Source organism: Ursus arctos, unplaced genomic scaffold (assembly GCF_023065955.2).
Source record: "Ursus arctos isolate Adak ecotype North America unplaced genomic scaffold, UrsArc2.0 scaffold_3, whole genome shotgun sequence".
Classification (NCBI taxonomy): Eukaryota; Metazoa; Chordata; class Mammalia; order Carnivora; family Ursidae; genus Ursus; species Ursus arctos.
The window spans coordinates 91785976-91802685 of NW_026622985.1; the positions used below are offsets into that span (position 1 = coordinate 91785976).

The 16710-nt window shown below is 41.2% G+C and overlaps 1 protein-coding gene across 2 annotated transcripts in view; it reads right to left on the minus strand.

Moving 5' to 3' along the window:
- Window positions 1-10505: 10505 nt before the first annotated feature.
- The window catches only part of TPK1 (thiamin pyrophosphokinase 1), a 318384-nt gene continuing 312179 nt past the window's right edge, over window positions 10506-16710 (minus strand). For both annotated transcript variants that reach the window (XM_026479095.4, XM_026479094.4), the window contains exon 9: window positions 10506-11104. In XM_026479095.4, coding sequence (XP_026334880.1) covers window positions 10986-11104 — 119 coding nt within the window. In that variant the 3' untranslated portion in view covers window positions 10506-10985. The remainder of the gene's footprint in view (window positions 11105-16710) is intronic.

Here is a 16710-nt window from a genome sequence, read left to right on the forward strand (position 1 = left end):
AGTGAATAAAACATTCTAGCAGGAGGAAGAGAGATAACAGAGTAAATAAATAGATTATAGGTATGCTAGAAGGTGATAAATTCTTTGGGGAAAATAATTAAAGCAAAGTAGAAGGGATTCAAAGTGCCAGGGATGGGGTGGGGTGGAATGGGGTGCCAGGCATATTTCTTTATTAAATGGCATGCTCCAGGTAGGTCTGGTTGAGAAGGTGAGATTTGAGAAAGGATTCGAAAGTGACAAGGGTGCTGGCCAAGTGGGCAGGTGCAAGTTAGCATCCCAGGCAGAGAGAAGAGCTAGAGCAAAGCCCTCTGGCAGCAGTGGGCCTGGGGTCTTGGAGGAATAGCGAGGAGGCCCATGAAGCTTGAACACTGTGAGCAGGTGGAGAGGACAGAATGACAAAGAGGTTATGGGGCGGGGGCAGATCATCTGGGCCATTTGGGTCCATTGTAAGGACTTTGGCTTTTCCCTTAAGCCACTGCAGAGCTTAGTGTAGAGAAATGGAATGACTGGGTGCGGCAACTGTGCTGAGCATAGTCCGGGCAGGAGGACACAAGAGAAGTAGGGGCCACTGGGGGTCATTTGCAGTGATTCAGATGAGAGAAAGCCATGGCTTGGGCCAAGACAGTAATGGCAGAGATGGTGAGAAGTGGTCAGATTCTAAATACATTTGAAAGTAGGGTTACCAATTGTGAGAGAAAGAGGAGACAGGAATAACTGAGGGATTTGGGCTTGAAGGCCTGGAAGGATGGGGTTGCCATCAGCTGAGGTGGGGAAGGTCGTAGTTGGAGCAGGCTTGGGGGAGAGCATCACAGGGTTAGTGGTGGGTGTGCTGCGCGTGAAAAGTCTTGGATATCAATGTGGAGATGCCAAGTAGTCAGTGAGATAGGCGACTCTCCACACAGACGTGGTCTGAGGCCATAAGTACCAGGTGACATCACGAAGAGGGTGAGCAGACACAGCGTAAAAGAAAAGAGGGAGGTGCGCCTGTGAGGTACAGTGGGTTAAGAATCAGACTCTTGGTTTCAGCTCAGGTCATGATCTCAGGGTCATGAGATTGAGCCCATGCTGGGCTCTGTGCTGGGCATGGACCCTGCTTGGGATTCTCTCTCTCCCTCTGCCCCTCCACCTCCCCCCATTCCACTGCCCACTGGCGCGCTTTCTCTAAAGAAGAAAGGAGAGGAAGGACTGACCTAGGAGCAGTGCTTTGGGTCTGGGGGACAAGCTTCTAGAAGGTATAGACAATGAGCAAGCAGTGAGTTAGAAGTAAAACCAGGAGAGGGTGGTTTCTGGAAGGGAAGGGAAGAACGTGACCATTGTGTTAAATATTCCTGCTAGGTAGTCAAAGCAGGACAGAGGCTTCATCATTGACTTTACCCATGTGATGCCAGTGGTGCCCTTAAAGACAGTGGCTTGGTGGCGTAGGCAGGGGGCAAGGCATCTCCCCAGAGTGGGTTTAAGAGAGAAATGGGGGGGGGGATTGGAAAAAGTACCTTTATTTATTTAGACAGCTTGAAAGGAGTTTACTGCAAAAGAAAATATAAAGAAATGAAGTGGTAGCAGATAGAGGAAGTGGGGTCAATAGAAGAATTTAAGATGGTATTGTTTGCTGATGCCAGCGAGGATGGTCCAGGGGAGAGGAAAAATTGATGTTGGGGTGACTGGATTGAGGATATGTCATGTAATTGCTGGACACCATGAAGGGCCCACTGAGGAACAGCATATATGTATGTTTGTACATAGTTAACTTAAAATGAGGCCAGTCATCATGGTTCTGTGTTTTTCTTTAGTTATTTTCAGGTACATGGGAGGCAGAAATTTGGATTTCAGCAGGGTTTAGGCTTTGCAAGTGAGCACAAGGTAGGGTTGAGGGTGTTAGGATGGGTGTGATTTGTAGGGATTGAAATGGAATTCAAGGAGGAGATGCTCTGTAATGTTTGTTGAATGAATACCTAATTGAATGAAAAGCTGAAATTTTGTTTATAAAAGAAAAAACGTGTGTTTTAGAAGAATAGAATAAATGCTCTCCCTCAGTGTCTGAGGAACTACAGAATGAATCAGACAGTCGGGGTCTCCATGCTGGTGGCCGTCCTGTGCATGTAAGTCAGGTTCTGCCCACCTGCATGCCTCTACTTATCAGTGCCTTGGAGAATCTGACTGTGCCTGCCTCTGTGGGTCCCTTTGGGCCCGTCTGCTTGTGCAAATGTCTTTGTAGTGTTAGAAAGTGGTTTTTATTAAAATGTGACAATTTATTTTTTCTTACCTATAGTTTAAATTGGATACTCCAATTCTATTTCAAAAAATGTGATTGACCAGGCTGTTTTCCTTAAAAATGTAGAAAAAGGACAGAAGTAGATAGAAGAAAGAGTTACTTAAAATTTCATTAGTCGCTGGGGCGCCTGGGTGGTGCAGTCGTTAAGCGTCTGCCTTCGGCTCAGGGCGTGATCCTGGCGTTATGGGATCAAGCCCCACATCAGGCTCTTCTGCTGGGAGCCTGCTTCTTCCTCTCCCACTCCCCCTGCTTGTGTTCCCTCTCTCGCTGGCTGTCTCTATCTCTGTCAAATAAATAAATAAATAAATAAAATCTTAAAAAAAAAATTTCATTAGAGCTAATCGTGGTAAAAATTTAAATATATTCTCTTCCAGTACTGTCTGATATTCCAGTATTGTCTGATACTCCAATTCTATTTCAAAAAATGTTATTGACCAGGCTGCTTGTTTTCTTTAAAAATGTAGAAAAAGGACAGAAGTAGAAGAAAAAGTTACTTAAAATTTCATTAGTCAGAGCTAACCGTGGTAAAAATTTAAATATATTCTCTCCCAGTACTGTCTGATATTTACATAACTGCAATCAACATGTTCATATGCACTGTGTCCTTTTTGCTCTTGACATCAGCCCGTTGGGACAGACTGCCCCCAGGCAGCTCTTACCGGGTCTGGAAACGGCCATCTTGTACCGCCTGTTAACAGTCGTGTCCATGCTGGAAGCTGATGCTCTTTCGCATTCCGAGTGGGTGACAAAAGGAAGCAGGCTTCTGTCTCCTTTCCCCACCTGTTTTACCCGAGGTACAGGTCTCCTCGTGCCCACTTTCTTTTTTTTTTTTTTAAGATTTTATTTATTAATTTGACAGAAACAGCCAGCGAGAGAGGGAACACAGCAGGGGGAGTGGGAGAGGAAGAAGCAGGCTCCCAATGGAGGAGCCTGATGTGGGGCTCGATCGCAGAACGCCGGGATCACGCGCTGAGCCGAAGGCAGACGCTTAATGACTGTGCCACCCAGGCGCCCCTCGTGCCCACTTTCTTGTCTGCATTCCAACATGTCTTTCCTCTCGTGCGCCCCCTTTCTCCCTGCTCTCTGTCTGTCACCCATCTCACTGTAATGGGGGCCGGTGAGGGCATCACTGGACCCCAGTCTGCCTTGCAGGAGACATTCAGATCTGTGTTAAAGGACAGCAGTGTGTCAGTTTGTAAGGTCCCACTGAACTGAATTTTCTGCATTATTGGAAGTTAACTCATTATTATAATGAAGCGGCACAGGGATCATCTCCTCTCCTGCCTGGGACTTTGGACCTCATGGAACCAGGCGGACTCATTTTCATCTCCGTCCTTTCATCTGCGTCCTTAGAGAGGTCACACACTTCGCCAGCCAGAAATCTGCAGCCCAAGACGCTGCTCAGCAGATGCGGTAGCAGGTCATCTTCAATGAGGCTCTAAGAATACGTTTGTAAAAGATGCAAAGTTAACATTGCTTTTGATGGTTTTAATAAGGAGCACAATCTAGAAAACAGATGTATCCTCTCGCTGGATCTCCTGGGGAGTTAACTCAACATAGAATCTTGCAGCTTAATTTAGAGGCTGGGACCCCATGAGTGTTTGTGCAGCCTTGGACTGAACCCCGGGTTGCTCGCCCTGGAGAGAAGGAGGGGGAGTGCATTCTGTGGTTGTCGGATGGCAAAATCGTCAGAAGGTTCTTTTTTATGTTAAGATGAAATGTGCCTCCCAAAAAGTCGCCAAAAGTTCCTGGTATATGGAATGTTTCAAGGCCAGAATAGGAGTAAATGGGAACTATAGTAACTTGGGGCTTCTGCTCCTCTGAATTTGTAGTCAATCCATGCATCTTGTCCCCTTTGACTCTACTATTATTTCCTTGATTTTTGTGCTACGGAGCTTCAGCTCTATAAATTACACGCTTACCCAGGAGAAAGGTTAACCTTAGAGCAACTCGTGGCAAGCGCTTTGTGAAGACAGGAGTGAGTCACGGTGGCATCAGGGTGACTAACGCCCTTTATGTATTCATGTGGACACACTATTACTAGCAACATCTCATTTAGAGAAGAAATTATGAAAATGAGTCGTGCATCCACTTAAAAATGAGAGCAAGTTTTCCTTTTTGTTGGAAAACTTTCTTCCTAGAAAAAAAAATCTCTATCCCACCCCCATTTAGCCTTAAAAAGAATATATTGGCTTCTTCATGATTTAATCTGTGACTTTTTCCTCATAAAATCGTTGTTCAGTACCACTGGCATACAAATATTCAGATTGACCGTGTTGCTCAATTCCTTGCAGTGGAATTGAATAAAAACTTGGATTAAAAGGTCAACTTTAAAATATGCACAATAAATTCACCAACGAAAAGCTTCCCAACAACTTTCTGCACCATTTCTCCTCATCTCATTACTCATGTAGGCTCCCTGAATTTTAAGGCCTGCAAATAAAAGAGCAGAATGTGTAGACCACTGGGGCCTCGGAGATTTTTTTTCATGAATAGGGAATGAGAAGTAGAGTGAGAAGTATTTCTTAAATTAATGAAGTTGACACAGTAGAGAGAGAATTGGCAGACACTTAACATTTCCTATGGTACAAAAAAAGTAAAAGCTATTATTTTAAGAAATCTCTTAGTCTCTATCCTTTGATGTATTTGGTCCCATAGCCATAGTATTGAAAGCCTTGCTGTTTTTGAGATGATTATTTTTCTAATTTTATAACAGACGATAGTAAAATCATGGGGTTATCCAGCAGGGGCTGGTGGGACAAAGTATAGGAATTTCTATGTGAGTAGAGTGTCTTGCTGTAACACAGAAAGCCTGTTTATGTGTTCTACAAATATTTGCTGAGTAACTACATAAATAAGATAGGAAGACAGGTTTTTTGGATAAGATTTTTTTTTAATAAAAATTAATCCTTTTGTGGCATTTATACTTTTTAAAAAGTTAACAGTGCTATCTATTAATAGAGAACACTAAATCAGAATCACAAATAATGAGGTTTATTTATGGATAATTCTGTTGGAGATAACATACTGTTTATTTTTTAATGGTTTTAGACTCCTCAGGCTAATTTCTTGTGGATGCCAAAGGTGTAATTTGTGGAACACGTAGATGTAAACACAGAGAAATCGGAATTGAATGTCGTGGTCTCCAAGTAGTTTGAAATACCATGGATTGTCTGCAGCCTACTTCATCTTTGGACAGCCAGGGTTGTTCTTGAACTTCCAAAGCTGAAAATAGCTCCAGCCACAAGATTTCTAATTCTGAAAAATTCGTTAATCTCATGTTTCCTTTTTTTTTTTTCCTGGCAATTTAGGCCAATCACACATGCTCTTTTATTTTGACCTCTGTTCTTTTAGTCCATACTGATTTCCCAAACCTCTGTCGTTCCATGCCTCAGGCCTTTCCTTTTTCTGTCCCTGTCTATTTCAAGCAATTTAAGATTCCTTGGCCTTTTGAATTTGTTACTAGCTGGGCTTTGCTTTGGATGATATCTTTAAGCCCGGCCTTGGTGCTTTGAACATTGTTTCCTTTTTCAGCTATGTGAGTGAGCAAGTATATCGGGTCTGTCCACTCTAGAACTGGGGATTTTATCGTTAGGATTGAGGATCCTATTTAAGTGAAATTTTAGCGTATCTACTTAAATCTTGGATAGTTCAGGATCAAGGAAGGAAAAGAATAGGTTTCAGGGACTAGGGAAGCCACACACTGTTCGTGGGGCCCGGGTACAGGTGGGGAGGCTCGTTCCTGCACCAGTTATTTCCTGCACACCTGCTGCAGACGAGGCCCGGTGCTAAGACTGAGGATACAGCAGATGACGTGAAATGCAAAATCCGTGCTCCCAAGGGGTTTATAGTCTAGCAAGGGATTTACCGTGTTAAGCAACTAAGCACAAAATTAATTATGCTTTTCAGATGGGACTCTTCAGTTTCGCAGAATTTTATATCCCTAATTTCCCATGTTTATTGTTCAAAATATAACTGGCTATTAAATGTTCACTAGTCTTTAGGATTTGAAAGTATTTTTAAAAGAAATATTTAAGGTATGGTTTGTAATCTTTTATCAATGCCTTTTACTGTTAGTTAAAAACCTTTTTCAACCTTCGGACTTAACACAGTATTGTAGGTCTTAAGATTTCTTGGTTCTCAGGGATCTATAGGTCTATGATGAGAAATTTCTTATTTCTTAACTGAGTGATCTCAGGGTGCTATTTATGTTTTTCAAGTCATTTGCAGGGATGGCATTAATCTTTCTTTTTATTTTGCTGCACACACAGTCCTCGCTTTCAGAGGTAGAATTAAGTACACAGTGAACAAGTCCTTCAGAACCTGTGAAGAAAATGCTGTTGCCATGACCTGTTTCTGGGGTTGTAAGCATCGCCGTTGTGTGTACAGAGGGACGATCACACATTAGCTCTGAGCCTCCAGGGTGCCAAGCCAATGGAGAATAATTGATCGTGCCTGCCAGGGGAACTGTTCTGAGATGAGGCTCAGACCGGGGCTCATCAAGAGAGAAAAGTATGATTGATAAGCGAAATCTGCTGTGGGCAAGGAAGGGACTTGTACTGTAAGTGCCAGAAATTTTCCATTCCCGATATATTGACTCCCTGGGAATGGCTTGACCTTGTGGCTTTGATTTTAATCTCCCTCCAGGTAGAAGGATCATTTATTTTACCCTGAACAGAATGTTTTAGACACAACTTAAATAATCTAGCTCTCCTCCCCATTCCAATGAAGTTAAATCGATGTTCTTATTCCCAAACAGGATCACATTCAGCCTGCTCTCATTGGTGGGTTATTCCTCTTGGCACACATATAAGAATGAAGATTGTCATTATGAAGTGGGAAAGATCAAGTGGTTAGACTCATATTGTCTTAGGAAAGAAGTGTATGCTCAATGCAGAACTCTGGCATTTACATACACATTTTCTAGAAGTTCCTTTATGCATTTCACTCTACCCCTTAGTGTGTTTTTCAATCTAGAATAGATTTCTGGGTGTTTTTCATTTCACTTTGGAATTCTTAAAGCATACTGTGTGCGCCCGCAGTCTGTGTGCGTGTTTGTGTGGGTCTAGGTCACGTGACGGAATGTGCTTCTAGTGGGTTATGATCAATACGATTTGAAAGTCACCGTTCAGACCACACCCTTTTTACAATCGTGGAATCTCAGGGAATAGAAGAGTTTCTTACTGCTTACTGACTTGGCCTATGTCCTCAATCTCAGTCACGTCCAATCCATGTGCTGCTTTATTTTGACTGTTCAAATAAAACTCTGAAAGGCATGAATTTGAGCAGGGGCAGTAAGCAAGGTCTGGTTAAAATGCATTCCACACGTATGGAAGCAAGCACAAATGTTTGAGCCCTTACCTTCGTGAATGCACACGCTGTCCCGGCCACCACCCCCTTGCTCTGAGGGTCCCCTGTGACTACTGGGATGGCCCTAGTTCCAATCCCGAGGGAACCTTGCCCTGTCTGCTTAGCAAAAAATCAGGAATAGAGATGTATTGCCCTAGCCGTCCTATGTCTAGGAGAGTGGCCCACTTTGAATTCCTTGGACCACACACAGCTTATTACATCTCAGAGTCACTTTTGACTCCCACCAGTGTTCCAGGAGCTGTGGCCATTGTCATCTCCCAGCCCCCTGCGGAGAAGAGCGATCAGAGCATGCTTTCACTCATCAGTGACTTAGGAAGTCAGATGCTATTTTGGGGTGACCATCACTAGATTTACAAAAACCATACGTCCGACCCACATAAAGAACAAACAGATTGAAGTGAAAGAGGCCGAGGAGCACAGGTCACTTGGCCAGCAGGGCCCAGCTTCCAGCGTCCCTTGCGGCTACGAGCTGGAGGTCAGGATCCAAACTGAAGAGGAGGGTGAGGAGAGGGGGCTGCCTGGGAACCTGAGATCTCACCGTCTGCAGACTCCTGCTGTTAGTAAAAACGTAACAGATACGTGTTTAGATGATGTGTTGAGGAAGCACATAAAGAGGAAAATAGCACTTAGGTAGCTTTAAGGAATGGAATAGGAGTTCAGGAGCCTGGCAGAAAGCGGGAGAGGTGCCCTACCCCGTAAGAGCAGGCCTCTTACAGGGCCTCCAATGGCTCCAGCACGATGCGTAGACGGTGAGTGTGGGCTGTCTCCATGCTTTCCCCCTTCTGCTTACTATGTTTCAGAAACTATATTCTTTTTGCTAAGTATCCTCAGTAACACTGATAAGATTTTCAGGATAAATAGGATGTGCATTTTTTTGTCGTAAAATTTTAAAACAATAGTCATTTCTTTTACGTGTTGAGAATATGTTTCTGGTGATGAATATGTAACGGCTGAGCCTCAACATCTAAGTGAAATAAAAAGTACTAACAAGTGTCAAGAACGCTACGCACTTTACCCACTTCTCCTCTATTCCTTTCTAGTTTCTTCTGGTGCAGGTGTTTGTTCGGAGCATGGTTCAGAGGTTTTAGGTACTAAAGTTTTTCCACTGGAGGTTCTGAGTTAAAGGACTGTGACTGACCTTTCCCCTGGCTTCTTTGCACTCGTGTCTGCTGTGAGTGGGCAGGTAGGCAGTACGGGGACAGCAGCTCTGGGGTGTGTGCTTGGTGGAGAATATGCGGCAGGGTCTGGAGTGGGGCCTTCCACGCAGCGCAGCACGGAAGGCAGGGCCTGGGATGCTCCCCTGTGCTCCGATCCTTCTGCTTTTTCTTACTTCCCCAAAGCTCTTCCTCCACCGGCTCTCTTCACTTTCTCTAGTATGGCAGTTCCTGCTATTTTTTTTATCTCCAGCTTATAAAGATCTTCAAAAGCAATCCACCTGTCTTTTTTAAGGCCTGCAAGGTAAGCAGGTGCTCTGTATAATGCCTCTCTTCTAGATGGGCAGTGAGTCCAGAGAGAGAGTGTAAGCACCGGCACATGTGATCTTGTGCGGACCTTATGTGGCACTTAGAGCGAGTATTAATACTGGCTGCTTGCCGAAATCGGAGGAGTGAAGTGCTGTCAGTTTTTGGGGGGCAATTTTTTTCTTTTTGTACAGAAACATTGATTATGAGAGGTTGGTGAAATACAGTTGAGAAAATGGGCTGTTTTCTTAGAAACGGACCACAAACATGCACATTGGTAACTAACTATTTTTATTTGACATCAGATTTCAATCTCCTATGTTTGTATAATAATTACAACTGACCTCTCATGGTTAACCATTCACAACTGCATGCCAGCTCAACTGCTCCCCCTTTCACTCTCTGCTTAAAATCCAACTCTTGCTTTGTCATAACACCAGGGAGGAAAGAGTGGCTGGTCCTTGACAGCAAAATGGGGATGTGTGTTCATATAACTGAGTGGGTGGGTTCTCCTCTGGTTTGTATGGCACTGTTTGGTTTGGTAAATAGGATAGAAAAGGGCAAGAAGAGAGACGAGAGTCTCATTATAAAAGAACAAGAGTGCATTTCAGTGCCCCAGGTGGTTTGAACTGCTGAGTCGGTAATGCTGTGTATCCTCTGCTGGGTAACTGCCAGGTGTCAGGGTCTAGAGCCTGAGGGCAGGGAAAGGAAGCTCGAGGACCACCCAGCCAGCCCCTCCCAGGTTCTGGCTTAGGACAAGGTTCCGGGAACTTGGGTGAATGGCTGGACCAGGACAGGAGCTTAGTACTTGGTGTCAAACTCATTTCCTGGTCTTTTGCATTAACTCGGGGTCTGTGAACCAATACTTTTCAGTCTGAGTAATGTCAGAAACAGTTCTGTTTTTGTGCATAAATCTCCTCTGCACACCATTTTCAGCCTTGGTTGTAATTCCGATGAGGGCAGTTTTCATCTGTCACTGCACTGGAGACTAGTGACTCACTTCAGAGCTGAGCTTGGGCTGAAGGTGTCAGTAGGGCTTCATGAACAGTCATTCACCTTTCATGCTGTTTCCCTCTTCACCTATAGCTTACATAACCGCCTGTTTTCAAATTTAATAATTAGGTCAATGATTCTTGATTTATTTTTAAAATACCAAAGACAGTAATAAGGCCAGGGCAAAATGGTGCCGTTCTAACATCCCAATCTGAAAGGAATTTTTTCCCATATTACACAGAGGACTCTAGCATTAATAAACACTCAGACATAGCCTTTGGTGTCAGGATTTAAGGATGGGCGGAAGGTGGCTGATGTGCTGGATACCAAGGACCCTCAACAGAGAACTTTCTCAGCTTCAAAATTAAGAACAATTCTCTAGGATATATGGAATGATAATAACTCGTACTGAATTTTTTTTTTTTTTTTAAAGATTTTATTTATTTGACAGAGATAGAGACAGCCAGCGAGAGAGGGAACACAAGCAGGGGGAGTGGGAGAGGAAGAAGCAGGCTCATAGCAGAAGAGCCTGATGTGGGGCTTGAACCCAGATCGCCGGGATCACGCCCTGAGCTGAAGGCAGACGCTTAACCGCTGTGCCACCCAGGCGCCCCCGTACTAAATTTTATAGGGGAATGATGCACGTTCGTTTTCCAGGTGAATGTAACAGAGCTTATTTACTTTCTTCACGAATAATGACTTTTCTCTCTCACTGTAAAACTGAGATCTGTCATTTGTGTTACCTGGGTTATCTAAACATTAACATCTTTAAAACTAGTGGGCTTTCCATGGAGAGGTTTAAATTTCTGTAAACCAAGGTGACCTGTTCTTGTGGAGAAGTCAGCGGCAAATGAGGTAAATCAGAGGCGTGGCTATGGATGCCAATTGCTGGGTTAGTTTTTGATGGCCATGGTCCAGAGGAGCGGGTGGTCCGTTTCCACGGTCACGACACCAGATCCATCGTAGGTATTGGAAGTGCTGACCAGTGATCCAAAACCAAGCATGTTGTTTGCTATAAGAAAACAATAAAATGTTTAGTGAGAGCCAACCTTTCTCCAGTGTGGAAGAACTTTGTCAACAGTTACCAACAAAGCAGTGAAGCATGTGCTTTGATACAAGCTATATAAAATGTGGGACAGGTGAAACCTAGGATGTAGGATTTTAAAACTAGTTTCCATAACTTGCCATAACTGCTTTTCCGGGAGTTGGTTATTGATTGTTAACTATTCTGGGATATATGCCATTCTCGCACAAAATTTCATTAAATTTTTAATTTTTTTTCATTACCGATTGTAAAATCAAAACCCATTTTGTAATGTGCTACTTACTTCCTTGCTTGGATGCAATTATAATTTTTCTTGATGATTGAGAATTAACATTTTATATAAGTTATTAAACTCTATAAAGATGCAGTTTTAGCTTCAAGTCTGAATGCTATGGGGCAGAAAGCTAATTACTCCAAAAAAGCATGGGATTTTCGTTGTATTTTCCTCATAAATTAAGAAAAGCCAAAATGAGTAAGGCTTGCTTTCTGTAAAATTAATAGGAACTCAAAGGTCGAAGCCCACTTCCAACTGTGAAATCTTGAGGAAGCCATAAGCCCGGCTGTAAAATGAGGCCAAGAGATGAGATAATCTTCTAGCTACTTAATTATCAAAGTAAAGGCTTAGGAGTTAAGTGATATATATGTAATTGGTAAGTAAATTCTAATTATATGGTTGCATGTGTATATTCTCACAGGTTAGATGGAGTTAATGCTGAGGCATTAAGGCATTAAGTTGCGGTAACCTCACTTTCTCTGCTTGTGTAAGAGCAGTTCACCAACATGACCCCACACTCACGACTGTCCTATACATATCCCATGATAACCAATATTACTCTCTTGGCTAAAATTCAAAGAGAAAAAGAAATGGAGCCCTTTTCCTTTAAACAAAATGTAACTCTGAAGTTACACTGCTTTGGGGAAATAACTCAATTATGCTCACTTCCCACTAGAGGGAGCTTATCATCTTTCTGAAGAAATCTTGAAAAGGCAATTTTAAAATTCAGAGATAGCATTATAGGACAATGCATAATTAGTATTACCAGCTAACAAAGTTTATTAAAACTCAAATTACTTATTTTTCAGTGTTTTCAGCACCTTTACTAATGCAAACACAAAGTTATAAGGTAAAACCATACGACAATACGGAGTGCACCTCACGTGAATATTACCCTAATATATAATTCAGTATAAGAAGCTCTTGCCTCTTCAATAATTTGGAACTTTTTTGAAATGAAGTTTCTAAATGATACTAATATGCACATAAATTTACAAATCTAGACACGATTATGTGGATAGTGGGTTAGGTGGTGGTCGTGGATTCACGACAAAGTCTATTTGGGATCTGTTGGAGAAAGAGGCCTTGGCTCTCCTGCAGGGCAGCCTTGCCTGGAATCAGGTGCACACCCCACTTCCAGACATCTGAGCTAGGCCTAGGTTTCGGGGCTTTCCCGATGGCCAACAAAGGAAAAGCTGGGGAACAGTCTGAACGTTGCAAACCATTTACTCATAAAGACAATTTTGGATGCTCTCGTGGGCCTGTCAGCTTTATAGTGGAAACTTCCCAGTGAAGAACAAGATACATATGCACAACCACCTGAATTTGACACACTGCATTTTCAGATTCTGGAAACTGATTAGAACCCTGGCTTTTACACAGGCTCAATCTCTAATTCCTTTCTGCTTTTCTGAAGGTAGACTATGGACTGTGGATTATCAGGGCTAGATACTTAGGAGATAGATACGTATCCAAGTGTCTCTGTGTGTGTGTGTGTCTGTCTGTCTCTCTCTATATATAGGTTTCCCTGACATTAATTCTTAATGGGGGAAGAATGAACACAGTTTTAATCTCATCATGAGAGTCCCCTCCTCGCGACCTGATGCAACTCTAGTCGCCGCCCAAAGGCCCCACCTCCAGATACCGCCACGTTGGAGGTTATGGCTTCCACATATGACTTCTAGGCGACCCATTCAGTGCGTGGCAGTACAGGCAGAATTAATGAAAATTACAATTAAATACATTTGCTAGTCTCCAACTTTATGGAAATTACAATAAAGTGATAGAAAATGGAGATGAATAAGCTGAAATGCAAAATCATGCATTTTCATTTACTAGGTTACAACAATTATTTTGGAGTATATTCCTTCAAGTCAAAGAATCATGCTTTCTGAGCAAACCAGAAAGTCTTCCTTATAAGAAAAAAAAATCTTTTTTTGAGGAAAATAGTTGGAATTATGAATGAACTCCCCTTACCCCAAATGTTGGAGGGTCAATCGTGAAGTAAAACAACAAGGTTGGCAGAGAGACAACTTCCCACAGAAGGGAAAACAAATTGTTTTCTTCCAGTTCTACTGAGATACATTGATGCATACCTAGATACTAGGAAATGGTTATCACAATAAATTTAATGTGTATTACAATTTTTTTCCCCTGTGATGAGAACTTTTAGAATCTACTCTTACCAACTTTCAAATATTCCATACGGCATTGTTAACTACAGTTATGTTGTACACGATATGCCCAGCACTTCTAGATCTTAGAGCTGGAAGTCTGTGTCCACCTACACCTAATTCCCTCCCCCACACCCCTGTGCCCCTGGCAACAAGCATCTGAGGTTTTCTGTGAGGTCGGTATTTTTAGATTTCACATATAAGTGAGATCATACAGTATTTGTCTTTCTCTGTCTGACTCAACATAATGCCGTAAAAGTCTATTCACGTTGTTGCAAATGGCAGGATTTCCCTCTTTTTATGGCAGAATAATATTCCATCGTGCGTGTGTATACCGCAACTGCTTTATCCATTCATCCACTGATGGGCACGTTTCTTGGCTCTTGTGAATAACGCTGCTAGACAACATGGTGTGCAGATATCTCTTCAACATAGTGCTTTCGTTCCCTTCAGATATGTTCCCAGAAGTGGAATTGCTGGATCACAGGGTAGTTCTAGTTTTAATTTTTTGAGGAACCTCCATACTGTTTTCCAAAGTGTCTGTACCAATTTACATTCCCATCAACAGCATACATGGGTTCTCTTTTCTCTAAGACCATGCCAGCATGTTATCTTTGTCTTTTTGATAATAGCCATTCCACGAAGCATAAAGTGATAGCTCATTGTGGTTTTGAGTTGCATTTTTCAAATGATGAGTGATGTTGAGAGCCTTTTCATGCACCTGTTGGTCATCTGAATATCTTCTTCAGAAAAATGTCTATTCAGGTACTTTTGCCATTTTTCGACTGGATTATTTGCTTTTTTTTCCCTTTTTGCTAATGAATTTTAGGAGTTCTCTGTATAGTTTAGATATTAACTCTTTATCAGATATATAGGTTGCAAATATTTTTTCTCCTGTTCATACATAGGTTTTCATTTTGTTGATTGCTGCTTTTGTTGTGTGGAATGTTTGTTTGATGTAGTCCCACTTGTTTATTGTTTAATTTGTTGCTTGTGCTTTAGGTATATTATCAAAACATCATTGCTAAGACCTATGTCAGGATAATTTTTCCTCTAGTTTTTTTCTAGGAGTTTCATGGCTTTAGGTTTCATGTTTAAGTCTTTATTCCATTTGAGTTAATTTTTGTGAGTGGTTTAAGATAGGAGTCTAGTTTCATTCTTTCACATGTGAATATCCAGCTTTCTCAGTACCACTTATTGAAGAGATAGTCTTTTCTCAAATGAGTATTCTTGGATCCCTTGGCAAATATTAGTTGATTGTATGGGTGGGGGGTTAATTCTGGGCTCCAGATTATGTTCCATTGGTTCATGTGTGTATTTTTTATGCCAGTAACGTACTGTTTTGATACTACAGCATTATTATATAGTTTGAAATCAGGAACTGTGGTGCCTCCAACTTTGTGCTTTCTCAGAATTACATTAGCTATTCAGGGTCTTTTGTGGTTCCATACAAATTTTAGGATTTTTTTTTTAACTTTTGTAAAAAATGCCATTAGAATCTTGATAGGGATTGCATTAAATCTATAGATGGTTTTGGATAGTATGGACATTTTAACGATATTAATTCTTCCAATCCATGAACGTGGACTATCTTTCCATTTGTGTCTTATTCAATTTCTTTCATTAATGTCCTGTAGTTTTTGGTGTAGAGACCTTTGACCTCTTTGGGTAAATTTATTCCTAAGTATTTTATTGTTTTTGATGCTATTATAAATGGGATCATTTTTGTCTTTTTCAGATAACTCTTTGTTAATGTATAGAAACACTACTGATTTTTGTATGTTAATTTCGTAACCTGTACCTTTGCTGAATTGTTGATCTGTTTTTTGGTGCGGTTGTTAGGATTTTCTGTATATAAAAGCAAATAGTTTCATTTCTTCTTTTCCAATTCTGATGTCTTTTATTTTGCCTAACTACTCTGGCTACAACTTCCACTACTGTGTTGAATAGGAGTGGTGAGAGTTGGCACCCTTGTCTTCTTCCTGATCTTATAGGAAAGGCTTTCAGACTTTCATCATTGAGTAGGATGTTAGCTGTGGGCTTGCCATGTATGGCCTTTATTATATGGAGGCACGTTCTTTCTATACATTTTTTAAAGAGTTTTTATCATGAATGGATGTTGAATTTTGTCAAATGCTTTTTCTGCATCTAGCGAGATGATATGATTTTTTTATTAATGTGATATAGCACATTTATTGGTTTGTGTATGTTGAACCATCCTTGCATCCCAGAGATAAATGCCACTTGATTATGGTGAATAATCCTTCTAATATACTGTTGAGTTCAATTTGCTAGTAATTTTGTTGAAAATTTTTGCATCTGTATGTGTCAGGGATATTGGCCTGTAGTTTTCTTGTAGTGTCCTTATCTGGCTTTGATAGGGTAATGCTAGCCTCATAAAAGGAATTGGGAGTGTTTCTACCACCTCAGTGTTTTGGAAGGGTTTGAAAAGGATTGGCACTAATTCCTCTTTAAATGTTTGGTAAAATGCACCAGTGAAGCCATCTGGTCCTGGGTTTTTCTTCGTTGGGAGATTTTTCATTAATGATTCAAGCTCCTTACTAGTAATTCATCTGTTCAGATTTTCTATTTCCTCCTGACTCAGTCTTGGTAGGGTGTATGTATGTTTCTAAGAATTTTTCCATTTCTTTGCAGTTGTCTAGTTTGGTGGTGTAGTTTTCATAGTAGTTTCATACTATCTTTTGGATTTTGGTGGTTTAGTTGTAATCCTTTTCACTTATAAATTTTGATTTGAGTTGTCTCTTTTATGTTGGTTAGTCTACATAAAGATGTCAATTTTATCTTTTCATAGAAACAACTCTTAGTTTTTAAAAATTGTTTTCTTTTTCTGTATCTCATTTTCTAAGCTTTCTTTCCTCTGCAAACTTTGAGCTTAGTTTGTTCTTCCTTTTTGAGTTCCACAAGTGTAAAGTTAGGTTGTTTATTTGAAATCTTTCTATTTTCTTGATGTATGCATTATAGCTATGTTTATATCCTATAAGTTTTGGTATATACTTTTTCTTTTTAAATTCTTCTTTGACCCATTGATTGTTCAGGAGAATGAATGCTTTTTAAGTTCCATGTATTCATTTGCTAGTTTTCCTATTATTAATCTTTAGTTTCAT